This window comes from Clupea harengus, unplaced genomic scaffold (genome assembly GCF_900700415.2).
Source record: "Clupea harengus unplaced genomic scaffold, Ch_v2.0.2, whole genome shotgun sequence".
In the NCBI taxonomy this organism is placed as follows: domain Eukaryota; kingdom Metazoa; phylum Chordata; class Actinopteri; order Clupeiformes; family Clupeidae; genus Clupea; species Clupea harengus.
The window spans coordinates 125,001-142,500 of NW_024879577.1; the positions used below are offsets into that span (position 1 = coordinate 125,001).

General features: G+C 45.9%; 2 protein-coding genes across 2 annotated transcripts in view; one reads left to right on the top strand and one right to left on the bottom strand.

Annotated features, from left to right (window-relative positions):
* The first annotated feature begins 3,277 nt into the window (after nucleotides 1-3,277).
* On the top strand, nucleotides 3,278-9,873 carry LOC122128995 (DDB1- and CUL4-associated factor 7). Its single transcript, XM_042704043.1, has 7 exons — nucleotides 3,278-4,476; nucleotides 4,713-4,871; nucleotides 5,617-5,728; nucleotides 6,142-6,260; nucleotides 6,707-6,916; nucleotides 9,123-9,240; nucleotides 9,698-9,873. The coding sequence occupies exons 1-7, from the start codon at nucleotides 4,342-4,344 to the stop codon at nucleotides 9,868-9,870; spliced, it is 1,026 nt and encodes a 341-aa protein (XP_042559977.1). The 5' UTR covers nucleotides 3,278-4,341; the 3' UTR covers nucleotides 9,871-9,873.
* Nucleotides 9,874-11,797: 1,924 nt separating this feature from the next.
* LOC122128996 (potassium voltage-gated channel subfamily H member 6-like) overlaps nucleotides 11,798-17,500 on the bottom strand; it is a 7,527-nt gene continuing 1,824 nt past the window's right edge. Inside the window, exons 4-6 of the mRNA XM_042704045.1 lie at nucleotides 14,635-14,797; nucleotides 13,664-13,859; nucleotides 11,798-13,032 (exon numbers count right to left, since the gene is read on the bottom strand). Of these exons, the coding sequence (XP_042559979.1) occupies nucleotides 12,778-13,032; nucleotides 13,664-13,859; nucleotides 14,635-14,797 (614 nt within the window). The 3' untranslated portion in view covers nucleotides 11,798-12,777. The remainder of the gene's footprint in view (nucleotides 13,033-13,663; nucleotides 13,860-14,634; nucleotides 14,798-17,500) is intronic.

Sequence of the window (17,500 nt, forward strand, 5' to 3'; positions counted from 1 at the left end):
ACACACACACACACACACACACACACACACACACACACACACACACACACACACACACACACACACACACACACTTTGTCTAGAGTGCTTAATATTCATGGGTGCATTTTTAAGAATGCCATGTTCGTCTCTATGTGACCCCCAGAGGTTGTTGCCTGCGTGAGCGTGAGCGTGAGCGTGAGCACTCTCAATGCCTTCCTTGTGTGGCTCTGTGTTCTCCCAAATGGGCAACAGGTTCATGTGAGGTTTTTTTTTTTTTTTTTCATTTCTCTTTTTGTTTCTGGATGTCAATGTTGTGGAGATTTTTTTTAAGAAATGAAGGGGGACGTATCAGGTTTCAGAGTTTCTTAGAGCAGCTTGACCTGTGGGTTAGTCTTATGCCCTTACTGTGGCATCTATGTGAAACGCCATGTCTCTACAGTCGCACGTTTTAGGATTATCCACTCCGCTTGGTTTAGTCAACACCTACCCACACCACCTAACTCGGCCCCACGTCCTCCTCCTCCTCCTCCTCCTCCTACCTCTGTGGGAAACCGACACATTTAGGGGAACGGTTCCTCAGAAACGGTTCCGTGGAGCGCTTTGGAATGACAGGAAGAGTTTGTGAATTAGATCGTCATTTAGACAGAGTGCTGTCCTTGACTACACGGCCATTGTGAAAGAGAGTCGCCGGGACTGAGAAGTCTATTGAGAGAATGCAGTGGTGTTTCCTGATGTAAGCCACAACAATGAGTTGTTTGTGTGTGTGTGTGTGTGTGTGTGTGTGTGTGTGTGTGTGTGTGTGTGTGTGTGTGTGTGTGAGACTGGCTGGGAGGGGGTGAAAGTATTCATTGAATTTGTGCCTATTTTCTCCACGGGCGGGCGGCAGTGTTGTTGCGCCCCTTCCTCCATAAAAGACGTCAGTGTCCACACTTGGTATGGCCTGTTGGTGGTGAGACTGCGAATGCAGTGGTAATACTCTGACCAAGTGCGATAAATAATTGCGTTGTTTACCACTCCCAAGTATTTGAAACATTTTCATCAGTCTTTATCCATTTTATCCACCAAACACACATTTCCACAATTCTCAGCTTGACCACTGCAGCCACTACCTGTACAATCATAATCTTTGTATATTTCATTCACTTTTTCACTTAAACATCCGCAAGGGTTGTATAGTTTTTCAACAGCATCAGCTTCTCCCTGGTCTGGTAGGCTGAATTGAACGGATTCATGCCAGACCTTGGCCAGATTTGGCTGTGTTCTGGGGAACTGCAATGTTCTAGAATGCAGAATCTAGAACACTCGAGTTCAAAAGTACAGTACATGCCGGAAGTTCAGGGGCAGGTGCCTCCATGAATGAGCATGGCTTCATTTTTCATAAACTGTTTGCATCGCAACTGGAAGAAACAGAATGGCTCTCAAGTCAAATGACTGCGTAAGCTTATACAGTAGCATCGAAAGAGAGAAGAAAGCACTGGGGTTTCTAAGCAACTGAGAGCCAGAGTGATTCAAATTGAGTTTGATCTGACCTGGTGGGCTATCATCTAAAGTATCTGTGGTTCTGGTCCAGTGTATATTGGTTTTCATTCTGACATCTCTCACAAAAGTGATTGACAGGAAGAAAAAAAAACACTACTGTGTTATTGCAGACCTTATATTCAGCACTGACGTGAGATGCTTTAATCTAGTTCAACACTGCAGTTACCAAACCTGTTGGTTTTTATACAAATTTGGATATTTCTAGATCTAACTAGAATTAGATCATGTAAATCTGCATATGATTTGATCTTGCAGTCCTACACACACACGCACAGAGTGTGAACCTCACGTTTTTGAAACGTTGTTAGAGAGGATGAATGATTTCCAGCATACTGTGGGAGACCTGGACTTAGAGACTGCTAAAGGTGCCTTTGAAGGAAATATAAAATCAGTGTCTCTAATTGTGATTTTGAAAAAGTAAATGTTTCTTTATATTTTTTCATGTGAATGCTTTTTTATATATATCATAAATGTTTTTATCTGATTGTGGTGGGGAGAGGAGGATGTTGTTGTAGTAGTGGGTTGTTTGATAGTGCCTTTCTGTAAGTGAGCCAAGTCTAGGTGCATTTATGCTGTTGAAAAATTAAAATAAATCCTTCCAGTACATCAGTAAGTCTTTAATAAGGCTATATGTAAATGCAAAACAATTTGTATTAAATGCACACAACCTTTTTTGGAGACATTTTTAATGGTACTTTAGAATTACATGATCGATCTGGATTTTCTTTTTTTAGCAACAACTACTGAATGCACCTAAACTCTCTTGTAAATACTGAATTGCTTTATAACGGTACACAAAAGCAGGTTATTCGGCCGAATTGGACTCAAAGCACTGCGATCATTAAGCCTGAGTGTGGCGCTCTAAGGCCTGTATTCATTCAATCCATTTTCCATTTGATGATCATTTTAAAGGTGCAGTCCGCGATTGTATTCCTGTACACTTTTTTGTCAAATTCAGCGAGTTGCTCTGGTCTTTGTACACAGTCCTGGCTCTGTAAATGGGAAACAAATATAGTGACACAGACCGAGCTTTAATAAACAATCACAGCCAATCAACACATGTGCTTCAGGAGCACGGAAGGGAGGGATGTAATTTGATTGACTGTTGAGAGCAAAATATCAAGAACCTTTCGTGAAACCAAATCGCAGACTACATCTTTAAATGAGGAACAACAGATTGAAACAGATTCGGCCCACAACCTACACACAGACCCATGGTGGGCAAAAGCCAGATTATAGATTCAGATTATAGATTATTGTCATTGTGCCGTGAAAAGGTAGCCTGGCTCCACTGCCCGTTGATCCCAGCTCAATTTCATACCAGGCTAGAGTAAAGGTGCAGAGACAATTCAATCTATCGTCAACTGCTATATGACATTTAAAGGCCTTTTTGAAAATGCCTGAAGTGTGGAACATGAGTTCTACCACTTATGGTAGTGTTATAATAGGCTGTGATCTTTGATTACGTGTTTTATTTACTGGGCCTTCAGTGCTGAATCTACTGTTATGGGCTAGGATCACTGAATTGACCATATGAATAGGATCTGGTGCAAATATGTGAAATATTGTAGAGAATAATGAAGTGCTTTGAAGTGGAAAAATGTTTGAGATACGTTTATACTGTGTGGCATATAAATGAATATGATACATCCTTCCACCATAGTGTCTTTTTTATGTCATGTCTTCATTTATTTTCTTAGGGATCAAAGTAGGTTACTGGATTCAGTTGATTTGCATAGTATAATGAGTAGCGGACTACTTCCAGAATTGAAGTGCTGTAAGAATAGAGTGCAAGTTTTAAAACTCAATGTCATAGGAGAAATATTTTTCACCTGGGGAAAATGCTTTAAAAAATGCTACATTTGGGGCACAAGATCCCAGTCCCAGTTGCATGCAAGTAGGTTTAGTGCATTAGAGTCAGTATTATCATGAGACTCAAATATTTTCTAATTTGAGGTCTTTGCAGTTCAGTAGGCCTCCACGAGTTTAGACTTAACTTTATATGGATGAGAAACCAAAATAGAGTTATACAGAGAAGCATGGTGTGTCCATCAATGTAAAAAACGTTCCAATATTTTTGCCGTACTAACACAGGGCAAGATTCCCGAATGGGCTTTGTAGGAAGGTTGTGGAGGGGTAGGCAAAGGGGTCAAGTAAAGAGTTACTGTCAGAGGCAGTACAGTACTACGAAATACGAAACTCCACTTCCGGGTTGGAGTGGACATCCGAAAGCCGTCACATCCAATCATATGGAGATTTTGCAGCTGTTGTGTGATTCTTGCTGACATCGACTGTAAATTTGGAGTTGGGAAATAACGGAGCACATTTTTCCATAGCAACAGCCCACGAAAGCCCTTCTGCATTGCACTGAACGATGAAAGCGGCTCGTACCGTTTTCAAGGCACATGAAGAGCTAGCTAGCCTATTCGTGTAGCTAGCAACATATACAACTTGCTAGTTTGCTGTTTTCAAATCATTTCGACGACGCAGCCGCCATTGTATGTGTTAGATTAGTTACCAATTTCGGTGTCCTTAGGATCAACAAAGTGTATCTCACTGCTTCTAGTTCCTGGAGCTACCTTGCATTGTTTTATAGCTACATGTTTGGCGGTCTGTTATTATCCTTTTGCACGCAGACGGCTACTCTAAATAAGGCAATACATGTCCAATCAACTAGCTAGCTAACTCAGCTAGCATACGTACAGCTAGCTAAACCTGACAGGTAAACAAAAAAAGACTCGCTGACAAGAAGCAGTACACAGCCGTGTGGCGTGTGTAAATTTGCAATTGCTGAAGAACTCCCTTGAAGGTGATTTAACCATGTCTCACGGAAAACGAAAAGAAATCTACAAATACGAGGCACCATGGACTGTATACGCGATGAATTGGAGCGTTCGACCAGACAAGCGTTTCCGTCTGGCTCTTGGCAGCTTCGTGGAAGAATACAACAACAAGGTAAGACATTGTCCTTAAATTACTCCAATAAGCCTTATGGCTATAATATAATGTTTGTATAGTATTGTGTGATGTAAGTATTAGTGTGTAAATTACATTTTGAACCTCAACTTAATGGAATGAAGGGAACCAGGATATGTCAACCTGATGTGTTCTCTATCTACCTCTCTCTCACTCTGTATGTATGGAAGTATTTTACATATGTGTGACAAGCGTACCTTTGTTCTGCCATACAGGTTCAGCTGGTGGGTTTAGAGGAGGAAAGTTCAGAGTTTGTGTGTCGGAACACCTTCGACCACCCGTACCCCACAACGAAAATCATGTGGATCCCTGACACCAAAGGGGTGTACCCCGACCTTCTGGCCACAAGTGGGGACTATCTGCGGATCTGGAGGGTGAGATTGCCATGGATGAACCCTTATCGTTTAGGCTTATAAGCCACCAACTCATGGACTAATTACAGGGGTCTTGTGCTGTCATAGTTTTGATCCTGGAACATACACTGCAGTTTGGGTATGTCCAGCAGGAGTTAAGGGTGATGACGTATAATATCTTTCAAATAGCATTTCACAGAATCCATGACATAAGTAGACGTTGTATAATCTTTGCATCTTTGCAATACAGCAAAATTCAGACTCCCCATATGCTTGAGCTGTATGTATTTGTGTCAAGTACCTCTAGTCCTAGTGGCCTCACAAGCTATGAGGTGAAACTGACATCTTTGAGCTGCTTAACCCAGAAACATTCTGGCTGTCACAAGTCAGCACAAATAGGCTTATGCCTCAGAGCCGGTTTAAAGCCAACTGGTTTGATTTGCTAAAACAGACTATTTTTGTTTGTTTGTTGTCCCTCAGGTGGGAGAAACTGACACACGGCTGGAGTGCCTCCTAAACAACAACAAGAACTCTGACTTTGTTTGCTTGTTTGTTTGTTTGTTGTCCCTCAGGTGGGAGAAACTGACACACGGCTGGAGTGCCTCCTAAACAACAACAAGAACTCTGACTTTGTTTGCTTGTTTGTTTGTTTGTTGTCCCTCAGGTGGGAGAAACTGACACACGGCTGGAGTGCCTTCTAAACAACAACAAGAACTCTGACTTTGTTTGCTTGTTTGTTTGTTTGTTTGTTTGTTGTTCCTCTCAGGTGGGAGAGACTGACACGCGGTTGGAGTGCCTTCTAAACAACAACAAGAACTCTGACTTCTGCGCCCCCCTCACTTCATTCGACTGGAACGAGGTGGACCCCAACCTGCTTGGTAAGCGGCAGTCAGAGGGGCTTGGAAGTTTTTGTTGTCAAACAACGCCTGAGTGACGCCGCACTAGTGGCGCCGCCCGAGTGAAGCGCTTTGAGGCCATTTCATTTGAAATTTGGATCGAATTGAATTGAAACCCAGAAGTGCTTCTAGACTACAATGTAAGCACAGTCTTTTCCCGGACTCTCATGTCTGTGTGCGAGTTTAAAATGACTTTATTTTCAGTCAAGGTGGGTAAAATACTGTGAAATAGTTATCTTTTTTTTACCGTTCAGATTACATTAAGATTACATCTGTCTGTTATGTTGGGTCTAGAAATGTTTTAATGTTTGACAACAACACTGTCAACTGTGAGACCTAGAGTAGACTTTTGTGGAGTAACTTGTTCCTGACCTCTCCATTGTCCACTCCCTCAGGCACCTCCAGCATAGACACCACCTGCACCATCTGGGGCCTGGAGACCGGCCAGGTGTTGGGTCGGGTCAACCTGGTCTCTGGCCATGTCAAAACACAGCTCATCGCTCACGACAAAGAGGTGAGAATGTCTGGAGCTCACCTGGTGGGGCTCAAGGCCTGACGGAGCTGCTCACCTGGTGGGGCTCAAGGCCTGACGGAGCTGCTCACCTGGTGGGGCTCAAGGCCTGACGGAGCTGCTCACCTGGTGGGGCTCAAGGCCTGACGGAGCTGCTCACCTGGTGGGGCTCAAGGCCTGACGGAGCTGGTCGTAGAGCTTCATTGATTTGCCTGCTGTAATTGTGTCCTCCGTAGAATCAGAATTCAGAGTCTGTGGTGTTGTGTCACATACATGCAATCTCCTGTGTCAAATAGCATGGTCTTTGTAATAACTCAGACAGATTATTTTTGTCAATACTTTGTTGTAAAATTAGGGGTGTTGTTCTCAAGAAAGAAATTCTAATTCTATAACTACAGTCTGATATATGGGTGGCATTCTAAAGCACTGTGGCTTCCTGTCTGGCGCAGGTTTATGACATCGCGTTCAGCCGGGCGGGCGGGGGTCGGGACATGTTTGCGTCGGTGGGGGCGGACGGCTCGGTGCGCATGTTCGACCTGCGGCACCTGGAGCACAGCACCATCATCTACGAGGACCCCCAGCACCACCCGCTGCTGCGCCTCTGCTGGAACAAGCAGGACCCCAACTACCTGGCCACCATGGCCATGGACGGCATGGAGGTGGGGCTGTCTGTCTGTCTGTCTGTCTGTCTGTCTGTCTGTCTGTCTGTCTGTCTGTCTGTCTGTCTGTCTGTCTGTCTGTCTGTCTGTCTGTCTGTCTGTCTGTCTGTCTTTCTCTTCTGTCTGTCTGTCTGTCTCCTGCACCACGGAGGTCTGCTTCTCTGCTGAATTATGAACTGTTTCTGTCTCTGTCTGTCTGTCTGTCTGTCTGTCTATCTATCTTCCTCCTGCACCATGGAAGTCTCCCTGTCTGCTGTCTCATTGACTGTTTCTGTCTGTCTGTCTGTCTGTCTGTCTGTCTGTCTATCTGTCTCCTGCACCATGGAAGTCTTCCTCTTTGCTGTCTCATTGACTGTTTCTGTCTGTCTGTCTATCTGTCTCCTGCACCATTGAGGTCTGCCTCTCTGCTGTCTCATTGACTGTTTCTGTCTGTCTGTCTGTCTGTCTGTCTGTCTGTCTGTCTGTCTGTCTGTCTGTCTGTCTATCTGTCTCCTGCACCATTGAGGTCTGCCTCTCTGCTGTCTCATTGACTGTTTCTGTCTGTCTGTCTGTCTGTCTGTCTGTCTGTCTGTCTGTCTGTCTGTCTATCTATCTTCCTCCTGCACCATGGAAGTCTCCCTGTCTGCTGTCTCATTGACTGTTTCTGTCTGTCTGTCTGTCTGCCTGTCTATCTGTCTCCTGCACCATGGAAGTCTTCCTCTTTGCTGTCTCATTGACTGTTTCTGTCTGTCTGTCTATCTGTCTCCTGCACCATTGAGGTCTGCCTCTCTGCTGTCTTATTGACTGTTTCTGTCTGTCTGTCTGTCTGTCTGTCTGTCTGTCTGTCTGTCTGTCTGTCTATCTGTCTCCTGCACCATTGAGGTCTGCCTCTCTGCAGTCTCATTGACTGTTTCTGTCTGTCTGTCTATCTGTCTCCTGCACCATTGAGGTCTGCCTCTCTGCTGTCTCATTGACTGTTTCTGTCTGTCTGTCTGTCTGTCTGTCTGTCTGTCTGTCTGTCTGTCTGTCTGTCTGTCTGTCCATATGGTATTGTGTGTGTCTGGCTGTGTGTCTCCTGTTTCTTGAGACAGGGAGGCCTCTGTGTCTATTTCTGTCTGTCTATCTATATCCTGTCTCTCTTTCTGTCCATTCTGTCCCTCTCTCTCTTTCTCTCTCTGTCTCCCATTTTTCTTCCTGGTCTCTGTGCTCTCAGCATGTGTCTCCTGTAGAGTACAGCTTGTGTCTCTTCTGTGCGTATGGCCTCATTAACCAAACACCTCCTCTCTGCGTATGGCCTCATTAACCAAACACCTGCTCTGTGCGTATGGCCTCATTAACCAAACACCTGCTCTCTGCGTATGGCCTCATTACCCAAACACATCCTCTGTGTGTATGGCCTCATTAACCAAACACATCCTCTGTGCGTATGGCCTCATTACCCAAACACATCCTGTAGATTACAGCTCTGTCTCTTCTGTGTGTATGGCCTCATTACCCAAACACATCCTCTGTGTGTATGGCCTCATTACCCAAACACCTCCTCTGTGTGTATGGCCTCATTAACCAAACACCTCCTCTGTGCGTATGGCCTCATTAACCAAACACCTCCTCTCTGCGTATGGCCTCATTACCCAAACACCTCCTCTGTGCGTATGGCCTCATTAACCAAACACCTCCTGTAGATTACAGCTCTGTGTCCTCTGTGTGTATGGCCTCATTACCCAAACACCTCCTCTGTGCGTATGGCCTCATTACCCAAACACCTCCTCTCTGCGTATGGCCTCATTACCCAAACACCTCCTATAGATTACAGCTCTGTCTCCTCTGTCCGTATGGCCTCATTAAACAAACACATCCTCTGTGCGTATGGCCTCATTACCCAAACACATCCTGTAGATTACAGCTCTGTGTCCTCTGTGTGTATGGCCTCATTAACCAAACACCTCCGGGGCTATTTATAGGCCAGCCAGGGTAGTATCTAAGCAGAGAGGAAGATTCCAATCTAACACCACTACACCTCCTCCATGATGTAGTCATGTAGTCACCTCCTTCATGGTATTTCTGAATCTTCTTCGACCTGCCCCATCGTGTCTCTAGGATGCTTCAGTACTGTGTTCTCTCTCTCCCAGAGGACGCGTCAGTAATGTGTTCTCTCTCCCAGAGGACGCGTCAGTAATGTGTTCTCTCTCTCCCAGAGGACGCGTCAGTAATGTGTTCTCTCTCCCAGGTGGTGATTCTGGACGTGCGTGTGCCCTGCACCCCGGTGGCCAGACTGAATAATCACCGCGCGTGTGTGAACGGCATCGCCTGGGCGCCGCACTCCTCCTGCCACATCTGCACCGCAGGTAAGCACACCTGTCTTCCCTCTCTTCTCTACTACTCCTCCTCCCCCCATCCCCCTTTCCTATCTCCACCCGGCCGACCTCGAGCAGATGGGTCCCCCCTTATGTGCCGTGGTTCTGCTTAAGGTTCCTTCCTGACTAACAGGGAGTTTTTTTTCTTGCCCGTGTTGCCATTGTGCTTGCACTAAGGGGGTTCAGGCTCTGGGCTCTGTAAAGCGCCTAGAGACAATTGTATTGTTATGGCGCTATATAAATAAAATTGAATTGAATTGAATTGAATTGAATTGAATATGACTTATGAACACAACCGGGTATCTAGCAAGGCCTGGTATATATGTGATCGCTAGTTTAAGATGAACCGATTTCTTGACCAAGTTAACGGAAACTCCCCCTTTCTATTCTTCCTCTCCGACTCTCATCTCTCCCTCTCCCTCTCCCTCCTCCCCCGTCGCTCCGCCAGCGGACGACCACCAGGCGTTGATCTGGGACATCCAGCAGATGCCGCGGGCCATCGAGGACCCCATCCTGGCCTACACGGCCGAGGGCGAGATTAACAACGTGCAGTGGGCCTCCACGCAACCCGACTGGATCTCCATCTGTTACAACAACTGCCTGGAGATCCTGCGCGTCTGAGCCTGAGCCTGAGCCCCCAATCTGGGCCGGACTGGGCCCCGACCGCAGAAGGACTCAATTTCATTCACACACACACACACACACACACACACACACACACACACACACACACACACACACACACACACACACACACACACATACATACATACATACATACACACATTCACTCACCGTCCATTTCTTTATCTCTCTCTCTCTCTCTCTCTCTCTCTCTCTCTCTCTCTCTCTTTATCTCTCTCTCTCTCTCCCCATAACTTTCTATCTCTCTCTCTCTTCCCATAACTTTTTATCTCTTCTCTCTGTCTCTTCCTCTCATTCACATCTTTTGCTGTTGTGTAATTCCCGTCTCTTTCTTTCTTTCTGATTCTTTTTCTATCCCTGTCTTTTTCCAATCCCCCCCCCCCGCGTCCCATCTCTCTGTTGGTCTGTTGCCTCATTCATCCCTTTGTACATCTCCATGGACACGGAGACGAGCCACCCTCCTCCTCCAGCATTTGTACCACGGACCCGCGGGCGCCATGGGCAGTATTTATAAAGCGTGACGTCGATGCAGATCTTTTTCATGGCGTCATGGTGCCGTTTGATAACGTAGTGGTAGACCTTTCAGTATGAGTTCATCTCTCACATGGCTTTGTACAGCGTTACTGCTTATTTGTAATATTCACAAAAAAATGTAATCTTGCAACGTTGTGTTTTCTTCTTTTTTTTGCGTTGTTTAAAGTTTGAGGTTGTCGTGGTTTTTATTTCGATGTTTTATAGTTGTGTTTTGACCAATTTTTATGTGTTTTAGGTTTTGTTTGTTTGTTTTTTTACATATTTTGGTCATGTGTAAGGACTTATCCACCCCCTCCTTCTGAGACAGGAGCGATGATCTACAGTAAAGGCTTCTGATGAAGTTGCCATATGGCCAGCAGGTCAGAGATCTGAAGCAGATCTTCTCCTCTCATGCAGACACACACAGAGGACACAGAGACCGTGTTTGGCCTCGTCAAAGCAAGCCTGACGTCAGTCAGAAGAGAGGACGGCACAGAGAGAGGTTTTCATCAAACCAAACCAACAACAAGACGAGAATCTGACCTCTGCGACCCTCCCGCTGTCACAGCTCACACACACACACACACACACACCCAGTGGGCTTTCAGTCAGAGACTTGATGTTCATTATTAACCGTCCTGCATGGTTTTGGGGTTGTTTTTTGTTTTTGTTTTTGTTTTCGTCTGGAAAACTGAAGTAACTATTGTGCAGTGATTTGAGTTGATTACCAGGAGAGTGTGTGTGAGAGAAAAAGGAGGAGGAGGAGAAGAAGAAGAAGAAGACGACGACATCTGTGGTCATAAACAACTTTTATTGTATTTCCTGAAATGGATCTAAAACCCTCAGTGAACAGGATCTCTTTCACTTTTTGAGTGTAACATAAAACCGATACTAGTACTATTAATCACGTGCTGTCATTATATACATATTGTGATCCTTGATTGCAGCTTATTCTGGAACGGATCCGAGAGAATAGACAGAACCAGGCTAGAATCAGAGCTGGGTCAGATCCTGCCCAGGACCGGCTGCTTTCGGGGGCCTGTGTCAGAACCTGTCTCTGGGATGTTCTGGATCACATTGATCCACTTCTGTTCCAGTGTGTTGAGGCAGCCATTGTGTTTTCTCAAGTCAAGTTTCTTTGTTTTTGTTTGTTTGTTTGTTTGTTTGTTTGTTTGTTTTTCTATGATATTCAAAACCAAACAGTAGCAACTGTGACTGGGAACACAAAAATAGACATCTCGAAAGCAAATCCCCAACATGTTTATGTAGTTTCTGTCTACATGACTATATCCATGTACACTAGTAATAAATTAGATGAAAATAAATACATAAGCCCTAAAACTGGACTTTTAAAAAAACCGATTTGTCTGCCCCTGTGCTTTGGTTGATGTTGGAAGCAGTCTTTGTAAAAAATAACAGTTTCTGTGCCACACTTGATGAAAGCCTGTTGGCATATTTCTAATGCCCAGGCTGTCCTGAAGCAGCCCTGATGGATTCTCTCACATGCATTTTTCCACGAGGTACAGTATAACAGTACAGATGAACTTCTAGAGTTTCTAGGTTCTGAGAGTTCCTCGGTTCTTCAAGCATCATGAAGCAGCTTTAAAAGTTTGTTTGTGTTGGTAACTACTTTCTGTAAGGTCTTCCAATTCATTTTGATGTCATGAAGGAGGGAGGAGAGATTAAACATAACCGACATCCCCATTAGCCTCCCAGGCGTTTCACTATGTAGTCTTATTCTACAGGTCTCAAACCCAGGAGAAATGTAAGAACAGTTCTTGCAGCACAAAATCGCAGAATATATCACTGAACTACATCAGTTAGCAGCCATTTGCAAAACTTTTCTCAGTGCTACCTGTGCTGTTATTGATGTTAGCTTGCCAGTTCCAAACACAAACTCTGTGTGGAAACGACAGCATTTGACCACATACGGGCTGAGAACAGTCTAGAGCCATGTTATGTACGGTGGTCTGAACTACATAAACCAGACATACTAGTAGGAATGTAGATTTGTTCGGGTCTGTGCAGATTTCTATGCATCTCTCTTCGCTCATGTGGTCTGTGTTAAGACTAGCCTAACATGTACGGAGTGGAAGCAGTCCCGTCCGGTGGAGTCCTGGGCCTGTATGACCAGGGTGTGCGGTGGTTTAAAGTTTAAACTACTCAAACCGAGTCTTGAGTTGGTTGGACTGTGGAGTTGTTGGAGTTTGTTCCTGTGTTCTCTGTAAGAACATGCAGTCAATCAACCCTAAAGTAGGGCACGAACCTGCGCAGTCAATCAAGCCTGTTTACCCTAAAGTAGGGCACGAACCCGCCTCTCAGGTCTTGAAAGGCTGCAGTGGCCGTCGGTGGTCCGGTCATGTCAAGTCTTTAGCTGAAGGGAAGGACAGGGTCCGACACGTGCTTCTGAATCACGGCGAGGTGCTGCGACGCATCCAAGTTGCCGGGCAACGAGGGGAAGCGCAGGGAGGCACAGAGCGACGGAACGTCCATCAGCAACGACCTCACCTTCTCCTGAGCCCGGGGGTCAGGGGTCACGCTCTCCTCCTTGTCTGGCGCCACGGTGACGTGAATGGCGGTCGGCAGGGATTTCTGGGTGAACTTGGTCTCTGGTTGGGCATCACTCTATGGGGATGGAGAGACAGAGAGAGGAGATTAGTTCATTACTAAGATGATCTTCCCATGGCGAGACAAAGAGAGTGGGTGAGTTTAAATGATCAGTGCACACACTCCCTTTCTGCTTTTGTTCTCAATGTGGATGCACTCCGCTTACACAGTTATTTAATGAACCATGAAAGTGTGAATGAAATATGCCCACTATTATCCAGCTTTTAGTGTCACTGAGTTGTAGAGACACAGAGGAACTGTGCTTAAAAGGTGCAGTGTATGATTATAACCCAATACACTTTTTGTCAAATTCAACCCTCTGATGTTTGTACATAGACCTGGCTCTGTACATGGGGAATATTCTAGCCAATCAACACATTGCTTCAGGACCTTTAAGTCTATGCCTCTTTTTTTTTCTGATTCTGTGGTCTGGACAGAACTGTTCATGTATTCCACATTCTGTGTGGAACCCCTGTCAGGATTTGTTGCCAATTTTCCTTACAGCAGTATTTTCATCCATGACGAAAGTATTTTTCCAGGCAACGACGCACTACGTAAAAACGGTCTTTAAAGTGTTTTAAACATCACAGTGATGCACACTAGTAATGCTAACTAGCACCTCGTCATCAGAACCAGACGTGCTCAGTACCGGTAGTGAGGAGGCCCGGCTGTCCCTGGGTTGGTTCTGGAGCGGGTACATGCCATGAAGCGCTGGCGCCTCCGGCCCGGGGTTCAGGGGGTGGTTGCCAGGGGAGACGGTGCTGTACGCAGGGGGCACCGGGGTTATTTGGCTCTGCAGGAGCTGCAGGATGACGTTGATGTCCGCCGTCATACGAGTCTCCAGCCTGAGGAAACCCATACGAGACACAATCATTCAGTACACATATACCTGTTCACACACACCTGTTCACACACACCTCACACACCTGTTCACACACACCTGTTCACACACCAACCAACATACGAGACACAATCATTCAGTACACATATACCTGTTCACACACACCTGTTCACACTCACCTCACACACCTGTTCACACACACCTCACACACCAACCAACATACGAGACACAATCATTCAGTACAGATATACCTGTTCACACACACCTGTTCACACACACACCAACCAACATACGAGACACAATCATTCAGTACAGATATACCTGTTCACACACACCTGTTCACACACACACCAACCAACATACGAGACACAATCATTCAGTACACATATACCTGTTCACACACACCTCACACACCTGTTCACACACACCTGTTCACGCACCAACCAACATACGAGACACAATCATTCAGTACACATATACCTGTTCACACACACCTGTTCACACTCACCTCACACACCTGTTCACACACACCTCACACACCAACCAACATACGAGACACAATCATTCAGTACAGATATACCTGTTCACACACACCTGTTCACACACACACCAACCAACATACGAGACACAATCATTCGGTACAGGTATACCTGTTCACACACACCTCACACACCTGTTCACACACCAACCAACATACGAGACACAATCATTCAGTACAGATACACCTGTTCATACACACCTGTTCATTCACACACACACACACACACACACACACACACCTGTTGAGCTGGCTCTGCAGTAGGTCGAGTCGGGCGTGTAGTTCGCTGGGCCGGTGGCGTGAGGACTGAGGGGGAGGGGCGGCCCGCACTGACGAGGACCTCCAGTGGTGCTGGGGGAACTGGGCCGAGCGATCGGGCCAGAGCTGGTACAGACCCGGAACCGCTGGGGGTTATCGACACAGAACCAGAACCACAGGAAAGCAGAGGAACGTTAGAGAACAACAGGAAAAGGAGAGGAACGTTAGAGAACCACAGGAAAGCAGAGGAACGTTAGAGAACCACAGGAAAAGCAGAGGAACGTTAGAGAACCACAGGAAAAGCAGAGGAACGTTACAGAACCACAGGAAAAGGAGAGGAACGTTACAGAACAACAGGAAAGCAGAGGAACGTTAGAGAATCACAGGAAAAGGAGAGGAACGTTACAGAACCACAGGAAAGGAGAGGAACGTTAGAGAACCACAGGAAAGCAGAGGAACGTTAGAGAACCACAGGAAAAGGAGAGGAACGTTACAGAACCACAGGAAAGCAGAGGAACGTTAGAGAACAACAGGAAAGCAGAGGAACGTTACAGAACCACAGGAAAGCAGAGGAACGTTAGAGAACAACAGGAAAGGAGAGGAACGTTAGAGAACAACAGGAAAAGGAGAGGAACGTTAGAGAACAACAGGAAAAGGAGAGGAACGTTAGAGAACAACAGGAAAGCAGAGGAACGTTAGAGAACAACAGGAAAGCAGAGGAACGTTAGAGAACCACAGGAAAAGGAGAGGAACGTTACAGAACCACAGGAAAGCAGAGGAACGTTAGAGAACCACAGGAAAAGGAGAGGAACGTTACAGAACAACAGGAAAGCAGAGGAACGTTAGAGAACCACAGGAAAAGGAGAGGAACGTTAGAGAACCACAGGAAAGGAGAGGAACGTTAGAGAACCACAGGAAAGGAGAGGAACGTTACAGAACCACAGGAAAAGGAGAGGAACGTTAGAGAACCACAGGATAGGAGAGGAACGTTAGAGAACCACAGGATAGGAGAGGAACGTTAGAGAACCACAGGAAAGCAGAGGAACGTTAGAGAACCACAGGAAAAGCAGAGGAACGTTAGAGAACCACAGGAAAAGCAGAGGAACGTTACAGAACCACAGGAAAAGGAGAGGAACGTTACAGAACAACAGGAAAGCAGAGGAACGTTAGAGAATCACAGGAAAAGGAGAGGAACGTTACAGAACCACAGGAAAGGAGAGGAACGTTAGAGAACCACAGGAAAGCAGAGGAACGTTAGAGAACCACAGGAAAAGGAGAGGAACGTTACAGAACCACAGGAAAGCAGAGGAACGTTAGAGAACAACAGGAAAGCAGAGGAACGTTACAGAACCACAGGAAAGCAGAGGAACGTTAGAGAACAACAGGAAAGGAGAGGAACGTTAGAGAACAACAGGAAAAGGAGAGGAACGTTAGAGAACAACAGGAAAAGGAGAGGAACGTTAGAGAACAACAGGAAAGCAGAGGAACGTTAGAGAACAACAGGAAAGCAGAGGAACGTTAGAGAACCACAGGAAAAGGAGAGGAACGTTACAGAACCACAGGAAAGCAGAGGAACGTTAGAGAACCACAGGAAAAGGAGAGGAACGTTACAGAACCACAGGAAAGCAGAGGAACGTTAGAGAACCACAGGAAAAGGAGAGGAACGTTAGAGAACCACAGGAAAGGAGAGGAACGTTAGAGAACCACAGGAAAAGGAGAGGAACGTTACAGAACCACAGGAAAAGGAGAGGAACGTTAGAGAACAACAGGAAAAGGAGAGGAACGTTAGAGAACCACAGGAAAGGAGAGGAACGTTACAGAACAACAGGAAAGCAGAGGAACGTTAGAGAACCACAGGAAAAGGAGAGGAACGTTAGAGAACCACAGGAAAGCAGAGGAACGTTAGAGAACCACAGGAAAGCAGAGGAACGTTAGAGAACCACAGGAAAAGGAGAGGAACGTTAGAGAACCACAGGAAAGCAGAGGAACGTTACAGAACCACAGGAAAAGGAGAGGAACGTTACAGAACCACAGGAAAAGGAGAGGAACGTTACAGAACCACAGGAAAAGGAGAGGAACGTTAGAGAACCACAGGAAAAGGAGAGGAACGTTAGAGAACAACAGGAAAGGAGAGGAACGTTAGAGAACCACAGGAAAAGGAGAGGAACGTTAGAGAACAACAGGAAAGGAGAGGAACGTTAGAGAACCACAGGAAAAGGAGAGGAACGTTACAGAACCACAGGGAAAGGAGAGGAACGTTAGAGAACCACAGGAAAAGGAGAGGAACGTTAGAGAACCACAGGAAAAGGAGAGGAACGTTAGAGAACAACAGGAAAAGGAGAGGAACGTTAGAGAACCACAGGAAAGCAGAGGAACGTTACAGAACCACAGGAAAAGGAGAGGAACGTTACAGAACCACAGGAAAAGGAGAGGAACGTTACAGAACCACAGGAAAAGGAGAGGAACGTTAGAGAACCACAGGAAAAGGAGAGGAACGTTAGAGAACAACAGGAAAGGAGAGGAACGTTAGAGAACCACAGGAAAAGGAGAGGAACGTTAGAGAACAACAGGAAAGGAGAGGAACGTTAGAGAACCACAGGAAAAGGAGAGGAACGTTACAGAACCACAGGGAAAGGAGAGGAACGTTAGAGAACCACAGGAAAAGGAGAGGAACGTTAGAGAACCACAGGAAAGGAGAGGAACGTTAGAGAACAACAGGAAAGCAGAGGAACGTTACAGAACAACAGGAAAAGGAGAGGAACGTTACAGAACCACAGGAAAGGAGAGGAACGTTAGAGAACCACAGGAAAGGAGAGGAACGTTAGAGAACAACAGGAAAAGGAGAGGAA